This window comes from Saimiri boliviensis, chromosome 17 (assembly GCF_048565385.1).
Source record: "Saimiri boliviensis isolate mSaiBol1 chromosome 17, mSaiBol1.pri, whole genome shotgun sequence".
NCBI lineage: Eukaryota > Metazoa > Chordata > Mammalia > Primates > Cebidae > Saimiri > Saimiri boliviensis.
In genome coordinates, this window is record NC_133465.1 from 34,696,303 (window position 1) to 34,721,932 (window position 25,630).

The following is a 25,630-nucleotide window of genomic DNA, read 5'->3' on the forward strand; positions in this document are numbered from 1 at the left end:
TACAGGCATGTACCACCTCACCTAGCTAATTTTTGGATCTTCTGTAGAGACAGGGTCTCACTATGTTGCCCAGGCTGGTCTCCAACTCCTGGCCTCAATTGGTCCTCCCACCTCCACCTCCCAGAGGGCAGGCGTGAGCCACCACACCCAGCCCCAAATGTTTTCTTGATGTGGCCCTATCTAGTCCGAGACTCGGTTCAACTCTCAGAACCCACTGGTCAAATCACTATGGAGCTGTTAACAGTAAAAGTAGCCCCCAGGAATAAAGTGCTAGCCACCTACCTGGCACTGTGCTCAGTACTTTATGAACACTGTCTCCTGCAAACATTACAACAATCCTGTCAGGTAGATGCACATATAGTATCATCCCATTTTACGTATCAGAAAATTGAGAACTAGCAAAGTTAGGTGAACTCCCCAAGGTCAAGCAGCCAGGAAATTATTAGGCCAGAAAGAAACCCTAAGACTGCCTGCCTCCTAAGCCTCGTCTCTTAAGCCCTAATCACCACTGCTTCCCCCAACATGCCCTCATTCTTCCCCCATCTTTGGGGAAATTGAAATAAGGAGCTGCAAGGCAATGTGCCTGAGGTCACGTTCAGCACATCAGCACTGGGCTAAGAGACCAGGAGGCAGAAGTCAGGTCTAGGCTGGGCCTGGAACGTTCACACCCATGGTCTGCTGTATACTCCCTGACGCCCCAAAGCACCCTGTCAGAATGAAAACCAGGCCAGGTGCGGTGGCTCATGCCTATAATCCCTTTGGGAGGCTGAGGTGGGTGGATCACTTGAGGTCAGCAGTTCGAGACCAGCCTGGCCAACAGGTGAAACCCCACCTGTATTAAAAATACAAAAAAATTAGCTGGGCATGGTGTAGGGCGCCTGTAGTCCTAGCCACTCAGAAGGCTGAGGCAAGAGAATCACTTGAACCCAGGAGGTGGAGGTTGCAGGGTGCCCAGATTGTGCCACTGCACTCCAGCCTGGGCTGGAGAGGAATTCCATCTCGAAAGAAGGAAAGAAGGAAAGAGAAAGAAAGAAAGAAAGAAAAGAAAGAAAGGAAAGAAGGAAGGAAGGAAGGAAGGAAGGAAGAAAAGAAGAAAGAAAGAAAGAAAGAAAGACAGACAGACAAAACCAACCCAAAACCCCAGTCCACAGAAGATTGATTCCTAACATGACGCAAGCCAAGAACGGGTCCCTTCCTCTCCAGCTCTTCTTTCTCCTGACTGTGCGGTGGGGCTCACTCACTCTCTCTGGCCTCATCCTTTCTGCCACTGTCCCCCAGGAGACCAGGTCAGCTTTGGGAAAACATGGGAGCCAGGGAACCTTGAGCCTCAGCACAAAAATGAGGCGCCTTCGTTACCTGGCACTCACCAGGGACTTGCCTCAGAGAAATTCAAGCGTCACCCAATTTGGAAACCAAGGAAGTGAGTCATGCCCCTTTTAGGAAGCTAGAGAGATGACCTTCACTTACAACAAAGGAAACTGAGGCAAACAGCAGCGGCAGCAAGCTGGGGAAGATAGCAGCTCAGAAGCCACACCCACCCAGGCTCTCTGGTCTCATTCCTCCCTCAAGTTCTAGGAGAATGCTTTGCAATTCTTTAGTAATTGGTCCCTCCTCTATCTTTCTCTGCATATTTCTTCTTTCGGCTTTTAAACCCAGAAACTTTCACCAAAAGCAGACACATGCAAAAAGGAGCCAGCCACATTCGTGACAACAGTTGAAGCTACCTCATCAAGCAACCGAGGTCTAAACTGGCTCCTAATTAATATTAACCCTCCAAATCAGAGTCATGCTCAGAAAACCTTGGATGAAGAGACGCCGGGCGGGAGGGGAATCTCCAATTTTCTTTTTACTTCATCTGGAAAATTAAGAGCACTGCTGATTTGAACAAGAAATCATCAAGGAAAGCAATCACAACTCCACACGGCCCATAACTCGATGGACTTGGATGTGTAACCTGCCACTTTCATGTGCTGAAATTAAAATGATTGTGGCAAGAATAGCAATGATGACACGGGTTTGTCCCTCCTCCTTCAGCCTTAGAAAACGTAAAAACCCATGCAGAACCTTCTGAAGGAGATCAGGTAAAAGATCTTCCTTCTTTGTCAAAATAAACCAGTAGGAAACTGGTCAAAGACTGTGCTATGCAGCCCTTCCCAAAAAGATGGTCCCCCAAGACTCTTTCTCTCTGGGGATAATGAATTTGAGGGGAGGGGAGGGGGACAGTGAGCCCAGGGAACTGAAGGCGGGAGGGGATTCTGGAGACCCTCCACTCCAAACTCAACACTTATTTGCTGTTTCTGCATTAATTACAATAAACTGCTTCATAGCCTAGTGATCCCTTAATGGAGCAGGAAATACGGCTTTTTCCCTATAATTAGTCAATGTAATCTACTGCTATTTCCCTCCTCCCGGCCACCCCTTCTATCCTTCCCTTTCCACCCTCTATATACTAATGTTCACACGCACTGCATCCCCTGCCCAGGATCCACTTATAATCATGATCTTGTTCCCTGTTCCCAGCAATACCCGGTAAATTCCACCCAATGGACATGAAGTGAAGGGGACCCACACACAGGGGATGCCCTAAGGCGTCTGGGGGCTTTCCCAGCCCTGAGGATAGGTCTGAGCATCGGCATCTCCCAGGCCAGTGGCTGGCTGGGAATAGTGTTCATTTCCTGAGCTCCACCAATCTTATTCCCACTCACAGGACAGGGCTCATGGGTTTGTAGATCAAAACCTAATATTCTGTATGCCCAAGCAAAAGGTTCTATGAAAAAGTAACCCTTGCCCCCAATCCCAAGGTTCCCCCTCACTCCCTCCTAGCTGGGGCTCTTTTATGTCTGTGAAGTTACTCCCCTCCTCTTGGACCATCCAGCCCTGTGTTCCCAGTTCCCACCAAGTGTCAAAGGAACAAAGGCATCTTCAAAGCCTGGGGACACCATCTAAGGTTCCTGACTAACTGAAATGATTTCCCTGCCCTTGAAAATGTGGGTTTTGTGAAACGAAGCTTGCTAAAACAGCCCTTTGGCGTGGAGATGAAGGATAACAACACCTTCTTTCATGGTCTGCCTTTTCTCTACTCAGCCCTCTAAGGACTTATCAACTAACTTCAGCTATTCTCATCACCAGCAAGAACAGAACACTTTGTATCTTTCCCATGTTCAAGATGGCTTTAAAAATTCTCTTTTGCAGGTTACAGAGAAAAGAATACACATTTGGTCAGTGTCAACCATAGCCAGGTGCCTTATTTACACTGGCTCATTTAATCCCCACAATTCTATTATTCATCCTTTTTTTAAGTACAGAATTGAAGCCCAGAGAGGCTGGGGCACCTTCCTGAAGTCAGAGAGTTAGTGGCAGTTGTCAGGTTTCAAACTAGGTCCCTCTGAGTCCGAAGCCTGTGCTGCCAACGAACAATACACTTTGTTACAGCACATACATGTGTCTGAATCCAAATCACACCGTAATTCTACCCAAGTCACGCATATTCATATGCATACACACAACCACGTGTGTGTCTTCTTTTGTATGTCTCAAACATGACCTAAGGAAAAATATGTGAGGCAGAAGACAGCAGTACTTACAGTTCTCCAGCTACTACGTAAGGCAGGCATGGAGCATTTACCCCAACCTGCTACAGGACGCAACCCTTTCTAACCACACTGCAATTCACACACCCATACACTTCCTTGTGCTGCAGACACCATTCTAAGCACTTTAAGACGTGAACTCCCATAATCCTTGTGACAACCCCATGAAGGTGAGACCATCATCATCATCTCCATTGTACAGATGACGAAACCAAGGCACAGAATATTTAGATAGCTTGCTCAAGGTCACCCAGCTGCAGTGGCACAGCAAGGATTCAAAGTCTGGTTCCAGAGGCCATGTTCTTAAACCCTCAGCTAGAATACCTGGAGAGAAAGTAATAAAAATAATGACAGTCAGTGAGTAAAACGCAGGGTGCTGGGGCTGGGTGGGATCCAGCCTGTACCTGCAGCTTTGTCTTCCCATATTCTCAGGCCCCCACCTGTATGACATCACGTCACTCACAAGCTGGTTATATGATTTCTCTATTGTGAACGAATTCTTCTATTGAATCTCTCCTGTCAATATGTGAGACAAGATCAAAAAGGCCCAAGGAGCAGGTCTCTAGGAAGCTTTTTCGAGCCCCACACAGGGGTAGATGTTTGAGGATGCTAACGTTCAAATTCTCAAAGCACTTCCCCCGACACTTGGGAGTTTTGTCTGGGTAGCCCTGAAAAAACACAGTCATTTTCCATTAACACAATCAGTTCTTCTCTTGGGATACCCGGGGGGTCTGATCATTCTCACTCTACCATCTCTTTATGGCTTGGGGAAAGACCCAGGTGACTGTTTCCATGGTACCTTCTACCCTAATCCACTGGGGCCATGCTGCAGAGGGGCAGCTTGGAGGGCGAATGCCATGAACGCGCAGGCTTTGAGCAAACAGGATGACGTGGCGATAAAGGCAATCACAACATGCTAACGTGACGGCCTGCCAAACACAAGCTGCCCGGGCAGGACTTGTGCTCAAAAGAACTTCAATTGCATTCTTTCAGCAAGTCCAGCAGAAAAATTCATAATGAGGTCCCACCCACCCACACCCCCACAATGTCAGTCTGTTCTGCAGTTGTACGAATCCAGTAAAAAATAAAATAAAATAAAATCATTTTTAACAAGAATATGGGACGGGTATGGATGTTAACCTGAACATCGTGTACTGCAGGGAAAAACAATGATCAAGTCCAAGGATTGTTATTTTCAAAGCAATTTAAGTAAGGCATTCTGCCATAATCAGCTTTACTACCCCTATTAGTACAGGAAAACAAGTTCTGAACCTGGCTCCCTAGTGAAAAATGCAAAATTTGTATAATTAAAATTATACTTGTGAAATTCAAACACACTTTAATTTCCTAAGGGCCCCCTAATCAAGTCAGAAGTTCTTACTAAAACCAATTATCTGCTTTGGAAAACAGAAGAGGCAACATATACACGTAGCAATCTTGTGGAGACTCACAACCCAATTTTTCCTAGGTGTAGGCATCCTAATTTGATCCTTTTTCCCCAGGTAGGAGAGATGGTGAATCCACTAGTTAGTTTTTATTAAGTAGTATATCTGAAAGTTGAAACATTTTTTTGTTTGTTTGCCTCTAGCTACAAAAAGGACATATTTGAGAGATATCCCAGAGGGAACAGAGTTGAAAGGGATTTAAAAAAATAGACTGTATCAGTAAATACACACACTGTTTCCACACACTCCACTGTACCGCAGGCCCCATCTGGCTATTTTCCTTAAGATGTCAAGCAGCTTTTCAAAACCCTTGCCCCGCACTGTTTAGAATGGTCACTCTAATGGCACAGGGGTGAGAAATGGGATGAAAATACTAGCTTCCCTGGTGAAACCAGTTTGCAACTAAGCCAGGTCCTCTCAAGGTCCTGGCCAGGAAATCGGCAAGACCCAGGTCTCTCACCTTCTTCTGCCTGCAATGTTGCAGCTTTTCTTGAGTAACTGGAAATTCTTGCACAAGAGCAACATGGAAATACGGATTACTTTCCAAGACACTAAAATATTTAAGAAGCAGTTGTTGAAATGTTTCATTTATGCCACCAGTATGAAGTGCCATCGATCGAGGGCCTTTGGAGGGGCAGGATCTGTACACCCACAGGGTTTCTTTTCCCGTCTCCCTGGAATTCATTTCAGAAATGAGCATATTGACTTTTCATCCTCATGGTTTGGTGTTCCAGCCGTGCCCAGCTCTGTGAGGCTGGCCTGCAATGCCGCCCAGCCAGGCTCCAGCAGATACCCAGAAAGTAAAGACAAAATGCCTCTAAGTTGAAAACTTTACTTTTCAGCAGGTAGGAACAAAGGACAACACTCGGCACACGCGGCCATTCTAGGGCGGCGAACACCGCAGTGAACCGAACAGGGTTTGATGTTAACAATTCCATCTGAAGACTTAGGAAACACAACTTGTGCATGCACACACACACACACACACACACACACACACCGGCGCCCACGCAAGCATGCAGAAGGAAACACTCAGCTGAGAGCGAGTCATGGGAACTGCTACTTGGCTGGTTCCTGGCCTCCCTCCCACCAGAGCGGTCACCTCATTAACGTCACTCAGCATCACATTTTGCTACGCTAGGTCTTTCTGCGCCCTGCTCCCCTAGGCAGCCCAAAAGCCCGCTTCCATTGTAAACTTCTGTGCTTTAGGAAATTATCAAAAGCTTTGATGGGAGAAAAGAAAAAAACTTTTATAGGGCCTCCCTCCTCACTCTTTCCCCTCCTCCAGTTTCTTTTCTTTGGTGCTTTATTCAACATCACTACACACACAAATCATGCTCTGAAAGTCGTTTACAATATGTCAGCTTAAAAAAAAAAAAAAAAAAAGATTGCAGTGGCCCGTCTACTTTGCAATTGCCCAAAGAGAATAATTCATTTCGGTGGAGGGTATGGATGAAGCCCTGAATACATTCCTATACCGTTTTCTGCCCTTCAAAACAATAAAAATGTAAAAACCCAGACGAAGGAAGGCCCAAGGTGGCAGGAACGAGAATCTCTTGACCCCCAAGGAATTTATTCTCCTAGATCTTCTGAAGCATTCTCTCCCCAGAATGCATCATCAAGACCAGTTTATTAGATTTTTCTAAACCCTTGAAATTGTCACATAATTGAAACAGAAACAGCAATTTAGAGCTCTTGAATGGATTTCTTAAAAAGAAGACTCTGTGCTTGTCCGACATCCCCCCTCCCTGGCTGCCCATACCCCTAACCTAAATTTAAGGTCCTTGCACACAAAACCCTATTTATCTTATAAATCCTCCCCTGCCATAAAAGTTACACATTCCCCTAATGCCTTAGATTTCAGGACGTTTGAGAGAAACTCATCCCAGACAACAGGCTAAAAAAAGAATCCATTAGCATTAACTTGCCTGTCACAGCCAGTGACAAATAAGTGAATGTGATGCTTTCAGATCAGTCATTGGTAGAGCTACCCCCAGGCAGATAAAGACCAGTACTGGGAGAGAGAAGGCTCACGCCGAGACCTCTCACACAGCAGTGTCTCAGCTCTTCCCTAGCCGCTCCCGGGGACTTTACTCTCAGAGGCAGCGAAAACACAGGCATCAGATACAGAAAAGGAAATGAATTCCTAATGCCCACCAAGCCTCCCCAAGATAAAGGCTGCATGCTATCTCGAGAGCCCTGAGAGCCAGGACCCCACGAGCAGGCCAAGCCACTGACACAGAATTTTCCCATCTCAATGTGCTGTTCTATCCTTCACCCTAGAAAGGAGCAACGGTGCTAACGAACGCATGAGCTACTCGGTTAGAAGGTCCTCTGATGATGGGGGCTGTGCCATCTTTTGGGGACGGCTACAGATGAGGAATGCTTATACTGTACCACAATATGTAGCTATCACCCTAGGCCATTCGTATGCATTAACTTAGTCCATCTGACCCTTAGCAATTCTACAATGGAGGGACTGTTGCTATCCCATTTAACAGATAAAAGTGGAGGCACAAAACCACTAAATGACTTGTCTAAAACACTATAGCTGGCCAGTGGCACTTACCTATGCTCAACAGGCTCTCAGAAAATAGGTAATCAAAATTAACCTGAAGCTTTCCAGCTAGACTATCACAAACTCTGTTCCTCAGCCTGAGCATTTCATAGCCGTCAAGTCAAGTGGCCACCTAAACTCTACCCACTCATGCTGGATGCAGCAAGGCTTAGCGGAGAGGAGAACAAGGTCTGGAGATTCAGAGACTTTGGTCCAAAGGACAACCCAGAACTTTACTAGTTCTATGGTCCCGGGAAAGCTGTTTGCCCTCTCAGGCCCCAGTTTACCCACCTGTCAAAAGGAGATACTGACTATTTCAAAGGATTGTTGTAAGGATTAAAGGATATTAAGTATATAGTCTCGGTACTATGCCCGTAACATATACACTCACAAGAAATGACAGTCATTATTCCGAATTGGGATTTTTCTTTTTTAAGTCTTCAAAATCTCACAGCGAAAATAAAGCAGGATAGCAGCCAGGCATCCACCCTAAGGGTAACATTCCAGATGGTTAGAAGCTTGGTGCTATCTTCAAAAGAAAGGGAGAAGGGAGGGTATCTTATTCTACTCCATATGCAGTGGGACATCTGTCCCAGCTGGACCGACCAAGTGAGGCCACTGCCACAACATATCACAGAGTGCTCTGCCCCAAGACCACACCTGCTCACTCCACATCACACGGAAAGCAGAGATCGTGATTCAAAAAAAAAAAAATATTATTTTCCAAACAGCCACTCAGCCAAAGGCGACCCCAGGCAGATACCACCCATGAAGTCAAAGGTCAGACTGCTCTGAGCCACAGGACACACTCACTGGTGTAACACAAGCAATCTGTGATGATGTCCACATCAAGAAATGATACCTCACTGTCTATATATGGCAAGGTCATGATCACAGCTTAAATAGGGATAAAGTACAGGACTTTAGAATTGTGTCTATATGGTCTCTTGTTAACGAAGAAGAGGAGAGAACAGAAGGTAGAAACAAGAGAATGAGAGAGTTCTTTGTAAGCAGCCACGTATCTCAGCAGTAGAGGTGGCACCTGCCAAGAGCATCACTCCTGAAGAAGAGTCTATAGCAAGAGAGACTTGGGCCAGAGAGAACATAGTCTGAATTAAGCTTAAGCCACAAGCCCAGGGTGGAAGTTCTCCAGGCAACTGCACCAGCCACTGTCCTATCAGTAACCCCAGCTTCTATACAGGTCCAAACAAGCTCAGCGCACCCCACAGAGCCTCCCCATACACCCACACAGACACACAACAGGTTCCCCAGCACCTATCAGTTTGCTTTGCCTGGCCCTCAAGGCCTTCTACAACCTGGCCCCAAGCTACTTTGCAAGCCTCATGCCAGACTACTCTGTAGCACACACCCTTTGTGAAACCTGCACACCCTGACCTTTCCTAGTTCCCAGCAGGAAGAAAGAACTGCATTCCTGCCATCATTCCTTCCCACCTGATCTTCAAGATCTGGGGCAAAGACCACCTCTTCTAGAAGCTTAGATCGCCCTTCCTCAAAATGCTGTTCCTACCTTTTTTACTGTGCTTATCCCATCCTTTCCCGTATCCCAGGCGCCCCCTCCTCCTAACCTGAAGCTAACGTCCTTAAAGACAAGAACTGTGTTTCCTCTGTCATTTTTCATTCCCTCTATTTAAATGGAAGTCTGTGATGTACAAAGGTGCAGGAGTAAGGGCTAAGGATGGGGGCGGGGAGGGTTATTAGTAAAATAGGCTTGTGTCCAATGGAAGAGATGAGGCATGAACCTAAATATCATAAAACTCAGAACACAGTACCTGACACCCTCCCGGGTGCTGAGCATGAACTTGGTAAATAATCACTGAACTGCTGAAAGTGACACCTGACTGTAGGACAAGACAGGGTCCACCTCACTCCTGCTATCACTCTTCCCTGGCTTTGGTGATCACACCTGACAGCATGTTATATACGTACCTGTTTGCTCACTGCCTATTTGCCCCACTAGAGCAAAAGTCTGGTGAGGGCAGGCACACTGTCATATTCTCCACACTATCCCCAGAACTTTGCACAGTATCTGGCATACGATCGGTGCTTGTTTGGTGAATAAATGAATGAGTGAATGCCTAGCACAACACGTGACAGATGTGTGTGCTCCTTAAGTTTTTGCTAATTTCTTTTTGGAAGGGGCTTATCCAAAGAAAAGGCAAGTGCGGTGGAAATCCAAATAAGTACTACTGCTTCCACAAAGAAGCAGTGTCAGCTTCGTGATGATGATGAAGTTGCTTTCAAAGAGGGGTCTGCTGTGTACAAAGAAGGGAAGGGCAGTGCAGGGAGGGAAATCTGTGAAAGGACAGGTTTCTCAGAGAAGGGTGAGCGTTCAGTTTCAAGGCAGCAAAAACTAGAAGAATTGAGAGATAAGGTGGAAAAGACCCCAGGGTACAGATTTTGAAGGACCTCAAGTACCAAGCTAAGACGTTGAGACTGTGTTCCGTGCACATCAGGAGCACTGAGGGTTTCCTGAATCCCTCCAAAAGTGGGTGCACGCACAGAGTTGGCGATTAACAAGGATTAACCCAGCTCTTGTTAAATGAACATACTAGATCAAACGGGAAGAGAGAGATGACGAACTACATCTCCCCTGTGTGTTCTGGGGGCTTTTGGCCGAAGATTGTTCGGGTTTAAAAATACAAAATAGGACACGAAGAATGGACACCGCCCCAAGAGGCACCCGAGATGGTCAGCTGGTTCCTCCGAGACTGCCTTCTCCTCCCTTCCCGGGTGGCAGAGGAGGCCCACCTGTCTGCCAAAAATCATCTGATCTGACACAGAACACAGGAGCTTCGTCGTCCTAGGAGACTGACCTTAGCAATGAAATGAAAGCATGTGAGGAACGGCCAAATCCAGGGAAAGGACATTTGTAGGACAAGGTGCCCCTCCTCCTTGAGCTGACACCTGCTACTGACTTGGAACACAGGAAGGAGCGGTGCTCACCGACAAGAGAGAAGCTAAGCCACTAATCCTCCCAGGTCCTCACTGTTGTGGAAGAGGGCTGCAGACACACCATCGCATCCTCACTGGGAACGAGAAAACCCACTGGCAGGCCGGTTCACGGTGGCTGCCGAGATGACAGCTGCAGATCATCCAAGACGGCAAGATGCTAGAATGACCTGACCCACAGCAGCAAGGGAAGGCCAGATCCCGAAAACTCACCCTTCGCCCTTGAGAAGCTGCCAAGAAACCACTCCCCCAGAACACAAGGTGTGCATATACATGCTCGGGCTGCCACTGCACGCATCTGGACACATGATCAGCAGAGAACCTTCCAGGGCCCTGAAGTCACGTCAGAGAACACAATGGAAACAGGAAAACCTGGCTGCTAGCTCAGCCCTGTTACGATCTAACTGTGAACCTGAGGCAACCAACGTAACTTTACTGGGTAGCAGCCATCTCCATGGTAAAGAAGGCAGGCTGGATTTGGTTCATTCATTTAGTTACTAACCACCAGCCACCAATAGTTCCCTGCCCTCAGAGAGCTTACATTCCAATTAAGATTTTTCTTCAGTCATTTCACCATTGTACTTTTCTTCATTCTATTAAAATAATTCTATGCCCCGGCATGGTGGCTCATGCCTGCAATCCCAGCACTTTGGAAAGCCGAGGTGAGCGGATCACCTGAAGTCAGGAGTTTGAGACTAGCCTAGCCAACACGGTGAAACCCCGTCTCTACAAAAAATACAAAAATTAGCTGGGCATGATGGCAGGTGCCTGTAATCCCAGCTACTCGGGAGGCTGAGGTGGGAGAATTGCATGAACCCGGGAGGCGGAGGTTGCCGTGAGCCAAGATCTTACCACTGCACTCCAGCCTGCATAACAGAGCGAGTCTCCATCTTAAAATAATAATAATAATAATAATAATAATAATAATTCTGTAATAATAAGATCAACAGACATTTGTGGGGTGCTATTTTATGCCAGGCTCCCAGTGAAGAATGTTGCATTTATCCTCCAAACAACCCCAGGTGGTGAGTCCTACATTCTCCCTGTTTTACAGAGGAGGAAACTGAGGCTTGGGGAGGCTTAAGTGACTCGCCCTTGGCCACCCTGCTGTGACTGAAGGCAGCTAGAAACAGGTTAAAGAAGTGAGATCTCTCTGGATCAACAGATGAGGTTCTGGCCTCTAAACGTTAAGGAATAAAATGGCAATTTGGAAAAGGTGGAAATGTTTTCTTATACACAAGGATAATTAAGAGAGATGGTGAGTAGATCCAGACCTCGCTCTTGCTGAAAGATGTTAAGGAGTCTCTTGGTTCCTTGACACACAAGAAAAGAACCCACGAGCTCAAGCAAAACTCTTCCAGGCAGCCAACGCTCCAGTCCAAAGGGAGCGAAGAAAGAACAGGGAGTGATGGATCCCCATCATCCTCGTGTCTCCAAAGGCTTCAAATTAAGTCATCTTTTTAGAGGAGCATGATCATTTTAATTTTTAAAAAGATAAGGAGGGGAACTCTTACATATTTTACAAAATGAAATAATCATCCAGAGAAATAGGAGGATATAGAATGAACCAGTCTTCTTCCCCTGATCAAAATATACTTCACTAATTAATGACCTCTAGTCTCCAGAGAGTCGCCCCACTCTACTTCACTTGAGATGTGAACATTTACATCACAAAGTGGGATAAATAAACTGCAGGATTCAAAACCTTCCTTTGGTGGCTCATTAAAATTCTGGTCTAAACAGATTTTTATTTATATGATACATTAGAGAATATTATGACAGTACTAATATGAAATCTGTTCTTCACTGCCATGGATTTTCTTTCGTTTTAAGTTACAGTTTCTTTCCACTAGTCTTGTTTTAACACCTCCACGGAATATTTCTCTGGCGAGCGCTAGCAAGCAGGGACAGCCAGAAAGCAGAGAAACGCATTTGAACTGAAACACACACTGACATATCATTTACAAGCTCCTTGCCCGGCCCACAAGGAGGGGCAGGGTTCCCTCTGCCACTGTGACCTGAACACAAAAACGCAGAAGTTTTATTGGAGGGAGACAAACAATAAATAAATCACGCTCAACTTAAAGTTCTATGCTTCTGCCGGCCGGGTTTTGGCCCCCAACACTAACTCCGGTTTGAAATCCTGGTGGCCAGTCTCAAATTCTGTTGGAAAATCACTGTAGACAGGGAAGACACATTCTCCCCACCCAGTCCCAATTCCCAACCACCATACAACCTTGGCAATTACTCTGTTGCCTCACTGAGGTTGAGCAACTCCAGAACCATCTGTAAAGATGGCCTGAGGAGTCGGATGGAAAGATATAAGACCGTGTCACACACATGGCGGGGTAAGGCAAATCACCCAGGCCCAGGAACGCGGAACTTCAAAGTCCTAGGCCTCTGGCGATGGTTCCCTCAGTGCAGCCTACTGACCTCTCTGAGCCCATCTCCTGTTGTAGAACAGAGAGGCCATCCCTGGAGGTACCCCAACAGCATGGCACGTCGGTGAAGGGTCCAGTTCTACATACAGCCAGGTTGCCTGTGTATGGCTCCTAGACATCCATCTGTGCCTCAATTTCCTCATTTATAAAAGAAGCTAATACTAGTAGTCTCCTCATAGGGCTGTGTGAGGATTACATGGATTAAGAAAGCCCCTGCAATAGTGCCTGGCATATACATTTAACTAATATCATTATTATTACTCAACCTCTCACAGGATTGACGTGAGGACCTAATAAAAACGACAGTAAAAAGTGGCAGGGTGGCCAGGCACACACCTATAATCCCAGTACTTTAGGAGGCAGAGGTGGGATGATAGCTTGAGCCCAGGAGTTCAAGACCAGTCTGGGCAACATAGTGAGCTCCCATCTCAAAAAATAAAAGATAAAAAATAAAATAGCAGGCTAATGCTTCTATAGCACTACCATGCAACATGTCTTTTTTTATTTTTTTCAGTCCCTTTACCTTTATTTACTTAAATCTGTGGAAAAACTCTATGAGATGGCAAAGCTAAGGTTCAAGGAAGTTAAATGATCTGTTCCAATTCACACAGCTAAGGAGTGGCACCATCAGCATCTGAACCCAGGCTGTCCCGCTTGCAAACAACAACCAGAACAATGATGAGGAAGCCGACAATAAAAATAATGGCAGTGACACAAACTTTTGCCGGGGACCGTGCTCTTTTACTCTTCACAAAAACCTTCTGAGAGAGCTACTGTCACCACTCGTGTTTTACAGATGGGCACACTGAGACTGGGGGAAGTTCAGGGGCAACAGCCAAATGCCCCAGGAGATGGAATTCAGATGAAGATCACGAACAGCAGAGTCCTCTGTAAAGTGAAGTGTGTCATACACGGTAAGGTGTTATTATTAAATCCCTAGAATTCACGGAAAGATGCTCTCCCCTAACTGGTTTCATGTTAATTCACCTACTGACATTCCAGATGTGGAGCTGGGGGTTGGGAAAAGAATGCACACTTTTGACAAGTTTGAAAACTATTGTGTCTCTTTTTCAAGTTGAATGCACCACTGCAGAGTATATTAAAGTGAAATACTGCTTTCCACATTTAAAAACAAAGTTAAGGAAGGGGGATCACAAGGGGGAGAGGAAAACAGGTCAAACCCATGGTTTTACCAAGTAAGGGATTTTTCCAGCTTCCCTCTTGGGTAATCTGATACGAGCTCTGAGTGATCAAATGACTAACCTGGAAATTGAAAGACTCACACTTACAGAAGAAACGGCAGTTCTTCCAAACCCAGAAGCCCTCTGAAATGTGAAGGATCACAGACCGTTTGGGAAGTAACTAAAACACTAACGACAATTCCAAAGTTTGTGCTAAGTACAGAAATAAACTAATCTCTTTAGCTCATTCATCCCTATCATTTGCTTCAGCATTAGAGGGGGGAAAAAAGCCGTAAGAAAATATTTCATAGTATTTACTTAAAAAGTTGTGTTTCTTTAAAAAAAGGGAGAAGAAAGAGAATAAGGAGGGAGGGAGAGAAAGAAGGAAAGAATCAATCAATTAATCAAGTGGTAGGCTCCAGACCTGAAATTCTCGAAGTATCGTCACAATCACTGACTTTTTCTATGTTAATGCACAAAACCATTCCTCCCTTTACACAATTAAAAGGTTCCACTTCTGGGAGACTACGCTTAAAGGAATAAACTGGTCTGCTAAAGCCACAACCCCTTCCCTTTACCACTTACAATCAGAAGCTTCAACTTATTCCCTTTCCCTAAAAGAATAACAAATTCAGAAGGTACATAGAAACATTTCTTCCGATGCTATATGGGGAAGAAAAAAAGTATAACTAAGTATCTACGTAACATGTAAGCCACAAGCCTTTCCAACGTAACCTTCCTGCTTCATGCAGCTGTGTTCTCATAGCCACACCTGGCAAGCTCAGTGAGAACTATGTTAACTACACACTTCTAAAAAAGTGAAGCCCTATCTTGATTCTTTAAGCAAGTCTTGTAGTACCACTCCTACAAGGTTACAACATTTTCAGGACTTCTCCACCCAGGCACCAGCACTTACACAAATGAGAAGCACCGTTGGTTTCAAGTATGCCCTGACCTATCCAACCAACCTGAAACCAAGATATCCACTGCTACCTCTCTCAGATTTAAGGCTTTACAGGCCTAAGAAGTTGTTTTTTTCCAAGAAAGGATCAACTGTTTACTTAAACTCTACTCCTCTCCATAAACTTCAAGTAGTAAAGCCTCAAAGGAGTACCCTCCAAAAGAGTCACAAGGAAATGTTCAACTTTTCCCGATATGATTTTGATCAAGGCTCAAAAAATAAATACAATACTTGCAAAAAATACTGCAGTGGATGGAGCCACGTTCTCCCACTAAGCATCAGACTCGTCCCTGCCCCCAGGGGGATGTTCAGAAGCCACCTTGGGATGGCTAACTTAGAGACGCATGGTTATCTCACAGGACTACTTGCCCGGCCTATTGCCATCATTTGCTGATACCCCGAAGGAACAGTGAATACCAGGCTTCAACAGTTCATTGCCAATGCTGTTTGAAACTTGAAATTCTTGGCAATCACCTCTGAGTGCTAAAATCTTACTGTTGATTCTCCTACTTACCTTGGGTTGCGCTCGACGAGGAAATGCAACTTTGGGGTCAATCTGGGAAAAAAATAGAAAAACAGGTATCAATAAAATACTTTAAGAAAAGGAAAAAATATATGATTAATCACCTAATTATTAATCACTCATTTCTCAGGCTTATAATACAGCTTTTAGTAACTTCTCATGCAACTCAAAAGTGTCTTAAACTTTAATCTCAACTTCAACCTTTCCTCCAATACATCTTATAACTAACATAGCTAGCCAGCATTTCTGAAATGACCCACCATGCATTTCAGTGTGTGATGCTCTTAACAAACCAGATCTCACGTATTCTTATTTAAGCAAGGGCTTCTTCTTCCAGACACTGAATATTAAATGGTATCTGCATCTAATTTGCTATGCGTGGATGGAAGAAAAGATGGGAGCATCATTATCATTGGGGAAAAAAATCATAACCTGAAAATTAAATGTTAACTATTCTCTAGCAGTAGGTAATCGGATGGTATTTCTTCTCCCTAATTATAACTCAACAAAACAGGAGGAGAAGGAGAGTCCAAAAATTTTTTAAATCAACAACATCCAAAAACTCCCCATAGACAACTAACACAATGCTCTGCTTGAGTTAATTAATTCATTTTAGCAAAAGTAAATTTACCCAGGATTAATCAAAAAGATCTGTTCTGTAGTTACACCTCAAAAGATTAAAAAACAATTTTTTTTAAGTGAAGAAAATGAAGCTAAATCCACTTGGATTTTAAAAACAGGGGGTAAAAATCTATGCGCAACCTAAACCCAAATTAGGAAAGACAGCCCAACTTGGGGAGGGCACAAAAGGAAAAAAAAAAAGTAACTGAACAAAAGGAAGAGTCAGAATCTAGTGCAACAAGTAGGGGATTCCCCTACCCCCAACCTCAATCCGAATGGAAAAATATCCTCCAGTCCAAATCAGACATTTGCAGAACACCTGATGCTCCATCAGGGTCTAGCTGTACCACTCAGAGCAATTCTCCCGGAAGCATGTGAATCTAACAGGCTGATGCGGGGGAGGAAAAAAGTTACTGGCAGATGAAAAGAAGAGGAAAGAAATTTGAAAACAGTCCCATTGTCAGTTTTCATTCCATTTCTCAATGTCACAAATCTTTGGGCAAAAATGTAACACAGAGAGTAGTATAAACGTTGCTACTAGTTATTTATTTCTAGGCTTTGGCTTTCATATTAAAATGCTTTCCTTTTAAAAAGTAAATCTGAGCTTTGTTTTCACTTCTGCCCTAAGAGACGGAAAGAGAAAGAGTAATGCCTCGGAGGAAAGTATGGAGGTGGGGGTGGGGGTGGTTCATTTGTTCCTTGACTTACATCACCTAAGGTCCCAGCCAGGAAGATACACGAGGATTTACTGCTGTTATTACGGTGGCTTAAAGACCTCATGAAATCTGCATTGCGTTTCCTACCTTTAACCATCACCTGAGAAATGAGAGATTACTTTTTGAAAACTAAAGTAGACAAAAATCTCTGATCTAGAAAACTACCCTTTCGTAAAGATTAACATTACTGTATCTACAGGTGTGTCCAGCGCTGACTAGCGCTTGTCTAAGAGAGAAATACAACAGGTGTGGATTTTCCATTCTGTTGACCAAACGTAAGACAGTGGTGTCTTTTCATAAAACACCCCCCAGAGGATTATTTTTAGTTGACCGGCACACGACTGCAATCAGAAATCACCTTGTTTATGGGGTAACAGGTGTGGGGGAGGTCAAGGGAGGTGCCAGGAGCTGGAAGAAGTAAGATGCAATGAAGAAAGTGAAGTACTTAAAATATATATATATATTTAAATTGAAAAATGAAAAAGCCAATTCAGAACTCCTGCATGGTATGCAGCCATATCAGCGCATTGTATCATGATTGGAGTCCTCAGTGTGTAAAGTTTGCACGCTGAAGGAGAGGAAGGGTCAAGCATGGCAAATCCCAACCTTTTGCACATCCCTGGCAACTATTTTTTTTTTTAAAAAAAAAAACAAACAAAAAAGAAAACTACCAAAAATTAAAACATTAGTTAGTTACAGCTCTACTTACTGTAGCTACAAGTCCTCTAGGAAAAGACTAGGGTACTATTTTGGATGTGAATGGCCGTTACCTAAACAAAGCTTTTAAGGTAACAGTAAACAAGATCCTCGTTTCCATGTCAATAAACCAACCGCTTCTGCCTCCTGCACTGAACGTTGAAACAAAGTCAAAAGCTAGGTTACACTAAATAATAGTGACCAAAACACGTCTACAAACTATGGGGGTGGGGAACTGCAGGCTTTGCCCCCGCGACCGAGGAATATGACCCACCAGCCACCACAGAAACCAAATACTGTTTCTCCCACCCAGGTAGCAAGAGGGGGTGGATGATAAATTCCCAAATTTGCCTTGAAAAGATTTTCCTCTTTAATTTCACTAGCTTTTTGAAATGTCTAGCCAAGAAATCAAGGAGAGAAAAACTCTTCAGACATCCGTTACCATCCTACAAATGATTTCTGAAATTAAATTACCTAAAAGTACAAAAAGTCTGGGCTGCATGCAAGTTATGACAAGTCCAGCACAATTAATAGAGCAACTAAGAGTGTAGGTGGGTTTCTTTCTTGGGAGAAGGCACGAACACCTAATCTCTTTGATCGGAGAAAGAGGGTGAATTTGCAAAATCAATTCAAGTGCACCGAAGGTTGCCGGGTTTCTTTCTTCCCTTTCCTTCTCCTCCATTCAGTGTTAAAGCCAAAAGGGACTTGAAAAATCACCTGGGTCCACTTCTTTTACAGAAGAGGAAATTGAGACCCAGAGGTAATGATTGCTCCCGTTCATAAGAGGTGGATGGAGGTAGAACCCCATCTCTGGCCTTGTCCCACTACCCCAACACAGAGGAGTGAAGTTCATGCAACCCGGCACTCTAGCCCAATGTCATCTTAAGGCCTCTGCTTTGGGCAGATATATATTAATAAAAGCCATGGGGAAACTCTGGTAGACATAAAGGGAAGGGAGGAGAGGCAGGAAGCCCACACGGGGGCTAAATAAAACACTGCAAACTCCCCCTTTCATTAAATGTATTGTTATATACACACACTCTTCCCTTCCCCTTCTGACCTCTGCCTGGAAACTTTTCCCCCTTCTACTCTCAATTTTTAAAACAGCTAATGTACAAAAGTACCCACATTCAAATCAAAGGATCTGAGAAAGAAAAGGAAGAAAAAAAATCACTTTGAAACCCCCCGGCCTTATCAGTTTTAGGCCATCTGGAGTCACCCCAGTGGATGCCCAGCTCAGCTCTGCCAGCGTCCCCTTCCCTTCCCAAACCACATTCCAAATCCCAAGTGCCCCAAGAGGAACCTGTTGCCTGGACCTGTAATTAGTGCCCTCTCCCCTCCTTCCCACTGCTGTCCCCCTCGGCCACGAAGCGGCTGTGCCTTCTCAAAACCGACCCCCACAGCCACAGTTGGTAACGCGTGTTGGGCTTGGCTGACAAAGAAAAGTTGCATTTGCTCTCTGGTGGAGTTTCTCTGCACAGTCCCCAGGCCGGAAAGGCAGACTCTCCCGGAGCCGAACCCCCTCCTCCCCAAGCCTAACCTTGGCAGCACCTGAAGCTGCAATGGGACAGGCTCTAAAAAGAAAACCCCAAGGCCAGCCACAGCAGCAAACTTTTGAGCCAACTCACTAGCTCAGTTTAAAACTACCCAGTTCTAGCACAGAAGCAAAAGAAGGCGCTGTCCCTTTAAATGGGGCTGTCAATGCCCAGATCGTTCCTGAAAAGGGGTGAACAACAACAACAAAAAGCAACCTACCGTCTTGGAATCTAACTCATGGTGGGGCTGACCTAATACTTTATCTACACTTGCTGGGTCTGCGAACGTGACGAAACCGAAGCCTCTGAAAGGAGACAAAGAGGGAGAAAAACAAACAAGAAAATGTGATACCATTGAAAGCAACAAGGAGTGAGACCTACGGCTGAATGAGGACCAAAAGTTGCCCCCCACGCACCCCCAACTCCCACTTCCCTCCTCCAATTCGCCTCCTGCCTACAGCCCTCCACCTCGCAAGAAAAAGCATCCAGGTTAATGGGGGAGGTGGAACGGAGGCAGGGCGGGTGGAGGTAACTTGGAAAATGCTGGTGCCTCCACTCTTTGGCCACCTCAGTTTCCTCTCCTCCTCCCCTTCCCTTTCTTAACGCTTTGTTTTATTCCGAAGAAAGCCCGGCACTTAGAAGAGATTCACCACCATCTTTCTAAGAGGGAACTTAAGAGTTTGGGGAGCTACGAGTGTGAGGAAAACATACATTAAGACCAAAAAAAAAAAAAAAAAAAACTATGTGAAAAGTAAATGAAGCTGAATGTCATTTTAAACAGAGAAAAAGAAACGACGGAAAAAATGACTTAAAGCAGAGAGATAGGTATCTCTGTATCCAGAGTTCAGCTCCAATTAACAATAACCTCTAGGGTGACTGGGGGGCGGTGGGGGTGGTAGAGAGCGCCGTTCGAGATCAGCCACGCGCCTGAGCCCCATTCTAATCCGCTTAGCTACTTCCGAAGACACCTCCAAAAATAAAACTTAAACTTTGTTCTAAAATAAAGACAAAATCCAGAAGGCAATGGTTTACCTGGAGCGTTTCGTAGTGGGATCTCTCATGACCATACATTCTCTAATTTCTCCAAATTTGCTAAAATAGTCTCTAAGGCTATCTGTAGAGAGAGAAAGAGAGAGATGGTGGGGGGGGGGAAGAAGGTGTGGGGAAAAAAGCAATGCAAATTTTGATCAAGGACAAAATCCAAAAGTAGTTTTCTGTTGCTATTCTGTTTTGTTTTTTCATTTTTTTGCACACGCGGGGGAAATCGGCAACAGAGGTCGCGTAGAGGGCTCAGAAAGGATTTGCTATTTAAAAAAAAAATAACCTTGCACAGGAGAAGTGGGAGCCAATGGCGGGGGGGGGCTCCTACACCGGGATAACAAAGAGCAATAAAGAAGCCAAGAAGGGGGGGACCCAGGCGTCCCCCCCTCCCTCCCTTACCTGGTGAGGTCTGCCAGCTTAGTCCACCGATAAACATTTTACTAGAGGGAGAAAACATAACAGAAGTGAGCACCGATGTCAGATCGGCCATTTTGACGTGTAACTTACAAAAGCTAAAAGGAAAGCGGGGGGGAGCGAGCGAGCGAGAGCCCGGAGGTGGGGTGGGGGAGAAGGTGACGGCGAAATGCAATCCAAAGGTGTGTAACTTCCACGGGGGGGGCGCGCGGGAGGGGCGGGGGGGCGCGGGAGATGCCCGGCTCCGCGCACCGCCGTCCCCGCCGCTGCAAGGAGAGCGAGCCCGAGGCGGCGCGGTGGGCAGCGGCTGGAAACTTACCCGGGGTCGTGCTGGGAGTCGTTGGCGCTGCCCGAGGTGCCTTGGCTCCCATTTGCCTCCATATCTGAGCCCCCCCGCCCCCCCACCCCCAAAAAACCGAGCCCCACAGCGGTCGGAGCGGAGCGGCGGCCGGCTCCGAGCCCCGAGATCTCCGCTCCCTCCTCCCCCTCCTCCTCCCCCCCGCCCGGGCTCCTCCGAATCTCTCTGCGAGCGGCGGAGCCGGGGCAGCGGCGAGAGCCGTCACACGTGGGCTCGGCTTAGCTCAGCCCCGCTGCCTCGCACACCCCCCGTCCCCGCCCCCCCGGCCCATCCCCACCTCTCCCCCTCCTCCTCCCCACCCCCATCTCCTCCTCCTCCTCCCCCTCCTCCCCGGCGCACGTGGGGCGGAGTTCTAGAACGTCGTGTAACCAATGCCGGTGACGTCACGCACCCCAGTGCGGCCCCCGCCCGCCCGCGCGCGCACACTCGGCCCCCCGCGGCCGGACCCACACGGGTGGCGCGCGAACCCCGCGGGCCGAGGGGACCCCGCCTCCGGGCCGGCTGGGCGCGGGGCGACGGGGAGCGCACCCCGACTTCCGTGGATCACATGGGTTGCGGGGGGCGGGTGGATCGGGGGAGGGGAGGCGCGGGGAGCTTGCTGCGGCTCCTCACCCGGACCGGGGTGAAGACGCCCCCCCCCCACCCTCTCTAGTTCGCCCTCTCTATTCAAGTTTGCCGGCCCCTGCCGCCGAGATCCGGGGATGGCACCAGCCGCCCGCCCTGCGCTGCGCCCTGTTTCCAGCCACCGCTCAGAAATTTAGGTCAAGGACGTCGGGAGCAAACCCACACCCCGGCGCTACTCTGGCGGCCCCCGAGACCCCCCAGGATCGAGGGACTTCAGGATGGCGGAGACCCTCCTGCACAAACACCAGCCACAAGTTTTATTTTCCTTTTGCGCTGGAAGTTCTCTCTGGCTCTCGCTCCACACCGGCACGTCTTGCGCGGCTCCCCGCCCTTCCCCAGTCGAGGTACCAATCCGTGCCCGGGAAAGGTTATTTTGGAACTTTGAGAAACTGACGCTATTCCAGTGGCGAGAAAGTGCCGAAGAAAGGGTTTCCGCGTTAATCATAGAGTGTTGTAACAATATAATATGATAGGTTGTAGGGGTCAAGGTCACATGATTGAGGTTCAAAGCAAATGTTTGTATATAATAAGTACTTTTGGAGTGTCTCTGGGATGGCTGTGATGGGTGGTTTATTTCAGGAAACCCCTGTGTAATCCGTTCGTTATATTTTTTATTTCTTGAATTACCCAGCTTTTGTATGCCAGGATAATAAAATTCGTGAGACTGAAATAGCCCAAGACCCCTCACGAACTGCGGAGGTAGCTGGGGTGGCAGAAGGCTTCACAATCTCTCCCACCTTAGGAGCAGCAGTATTGTGCAGCACGGTTCTGGCATACAGCAGGTTCTTGATAAATGCTGGTTTCATACCTTTGTGCACTGAAAACCCCAAAAAGACGATTTCTGTAGCCTTTCAAAGACATCGCACATTTCCCCAGAAGATTCCAGGCTGGCCAAATTTCGGCTGGTTTCAATTTATAAACTATATGGATACAATTATCAGTATTGTTTTAAATTATTGCAATAAACTTAATATGGCATGAGGGGTAACAAAGTTGTGGATCATCAAATACTGAGATTAATGTTAGGCATGAATTGATGCCCAAATAACACTTTTTCATTAATTTTCATAGGATTGGGAGACAAAAGAATATGCTCAACACCAAAACTGAACCAAATCCACTGTGGGTTTTGGAAAAATGGAATATTTGGAAAATCTGAACCCCAGCCATAGCCTTGAGTGACCAGACTCTCAATCTGCTTGTTCCCTAAATTGCAGTAATTCCTCCTTGACAGGATTGATGGGGTGAAGGTGAGAGGCTGAAGTGAACCAATGTAAAAGTTCCTTTTTCACTGTAAACCTGAGTAGTGTTTATCATCAATTACTACTCAATATAATCATATTGAGAAGGTGCTCTAAGGCTTTAAACCTCAAACCCTCACATTTCCTGTCACTCCAAGCTCCTTCCCAAATCATCTGGGGTCTCAAGTGTGGAATAGTTCGTTGTTATGATGATTGTTTATTACGAGTGATTATTCTCAACAAAATGCAGACAACAGAGCTAATTGTATTGTGTTTGGAATTTTTACAGTAGAGCCACAGGCCATCCTAGGTAGAAAGGCCTTTCCTAATCTAATCCCCTCATTTTACATCAGGGTCTCAGAGGTACCAAACTCACCAGGCTACACCCCACCCCGACCTTCTGGCCATCAGTCCAGTGCCATTTGGCCTCTGCTGCCTACATGTTTATTCTGTCCCTCGCAAGGCAAGAGTTGGGGGCCCTTCTCTGGCATAGACCTCCACAGGCTGACACAGAACTGATTTAAAATCTAGAGAGGGGCTAGTGCTGCAGTTACAGTCAGTGGCTGAGAAAGAACTAGATTGTAAGTCTCCATTACTACATTGTTTTTACTCATTTATTTTTCATTTATATGCAGTAACATTTACTCTTTTTGGACTGTAATTCTATGAGTTTTTGACATATGCATAGAGTCATGTAACCACCACCATAATCAAGATGCAGAACAAGTTTATTGTCCAAAAAAATTCCCTCTTGCTGCCCTTTTGCACTACATTGTTTGTAATAGCTCGTTATTATTATTATTTTATGCGGTTTTTTCTCCAGTTCACTCAATGTAGCCCCTGCATCAGGTGAATTCAAGCAGCACAGTATCATTCCTCAACCCTCTTAAAGTCTCAACAGCCCAAGACCATGTTGGACAATTCCTTCTTCAAACTCAATCTTCCAGGATGGGTTTAAACACATGTTGATGCCACTCAAATTGAAATCTCCAGCCCCACCCTTCCTGAAGAGTTCCAGGCTCTGGCCAATTTCCTATTCAACATCTCCACTTAGCCTTTCTAAAGGCAGCCCGAGCTCAAATCCATCTTTCTTGCTACTGCATCCAGATATCCCACCTGAGGCCCTGTAACAGCCTACAAAACAGTCTCCCCACACCCACCGTTACTCCACTTATGTGCCGGGAAATCTTTCCCAGACCTCTGTGACAGGGTCAAATGCCCCTTTATATGCAGTTACCCTACCAGAACATACTGTGTGTACTTACCCTATGTGATCATTTGCTTTATTACCCATCTCCTCTAAGCCATAAGCTCCTGGACCTTTCTGCTCTCAAGGTACCAGCACACTGCCTGCTCACGCACGGTTGATGCTCAATAATGATTGACTGAATGAATGAGTGGATGAATGAATGAATGATGGTCAACATTATTTTCATTCTAGGATTCTTTTTGTGTTTTTGTTCATAAGTCAAATTGGCGGCAGTTTTTCCTTTTCCTTTTGCCTTTGTCTGCTTATACTGATCTCATAAAATGAACTGGTAAATTTTCCTTCTTTTTTCATTTTCTGGAACAGTGTGTATAAGATTGGAATTGTGTGTTCCTTGAATGTTTGGTAGAACTTGCCAGTAAATTGTCTGGGTCTGGGATAGACATTTCGTGGGTTGATTTTTAACTACTGATTCCATTTGTTTAATGCGTATGGATCTCCTCAGGTTTTCTGTTTTCTTCTCGAATCTATTTTTATACACTATATTTTTCAAGGAAATTATCCATACCATCTAGGTTTTCAAATGTGTTGACAAAATGCTGTTCATAGTTATCTCTTAATGTATTTTAATCTCTGCTGTATCTATCCATAATGTTTATTTTTTCATTCCAAATATCATTTTATATGTATCTTTTCTTATCTGGATCAGTTGTGCCAGAGATTTTTTTTTTTTTTTCTTTGCTAATGTTTCCTTTCTGTTAGTGTTTTCAAAGACCCAGACTTCGGTTTTGTTTCTTTTTCTGTTCTAGCAATTTTTGTCTTTATATATTATTATATATGACATTCTTATATATGGCACAATAGAATATATTATATACTATTATATTATGCATGAGAATATAATACATAATGTAATATTAATATATATTATATAGTGTTCCCTTCTGCTTCTGCTCTTTTTGGATTTATTCTGTTGCTTTTTTTTTTTTTTTGAATTGGTGCCTTAGGTAATTAATTTTTAGCCATCTGTTTTCTGATTTTAATATTTAAGATTAGAGATTTCACTTTAAGTACCACTCAAGCTATATTTCACAAGATATATATAGACTTTTTGTTATCATTGAGGTAAAAAAAAAAAAAAGTTTAGATTTTAGGCTGGGCACAATGGCTCACGCCTATAATTCCAGCACTTTGGGAGGCCAAGGCAGGAGGATCACTTGAGCCTAGGAGTTTGAGACCAGCCTGGACAACATAGTCAGGCCATTTCTCTGCAGAAGAAAACTTTTCTAGAAACTTGCCAGGTGTGGTAACAGCACCTATAGGCCCACCTACTCAGGAGGCTGAGGTGGGAGGATCACTTGAGCCTGGGAATTTGAGGCTGTAGTGAGCCATGATCATGTCGCTACTCCAGCCTGGGTGACAGAGCAAGATTCTGTTTCAAACAAAAAAAAAATCGTATTTTAGGTATGATTTCTTCTTTGACCAGTGAATTAATACAGGTGTATTTGA

General features: G+C 45.4%; 1 protein-coding gene across 10 annotated transcripts in view; it reads right to left on the reverse strand.

Annotated features, from left to right (window-relative positions):
• Nucleotides 1-21,292, reverse strand: part of MSI2 (musashi RNA binding protein 2) — a 433,350-nt gene extending 412,058 nt beyond the window's left edge. For 3 of the 10 annotated variants that reach the window (XM_074388537.1, XM_074388541.1, XM_074388540.1), the window contains exons 1-5: nt 21,011-21,259; nt 20,677-20,717; nt 20,269-20,350; nt 19,457-19,541; nt 15,660-15,701 (exon numbers count right to left, since the gene is read on the reverse strand). In XM_074388537.1, the coding sequence (XP_074244638.1) occupies nt 15,660-15,701; nt 19,457-19,541; nt 20,269-20,350; nt 20,677-20,717; nt 21,011-21,072 (312 nt within the window). In that variant the 5' untranslated portion in view covers nt 21,073-21,259. Of the gene's footprint in view, nt 1-15,659; nt 15,702-19,456; nt 19,542-20,268; nt 20,351-20,676; nt 20,718-21,010 lie in introns of all 10 variants that reach the window. The other 7 variants (XM_039475923.2, XM_039475924.2, XM_039475921.2 and 4 more) reach the window with 5 other exon arrangements.
• Nucleotides 21,293-25,630: the final 4,338 nt, after the last annotated feature.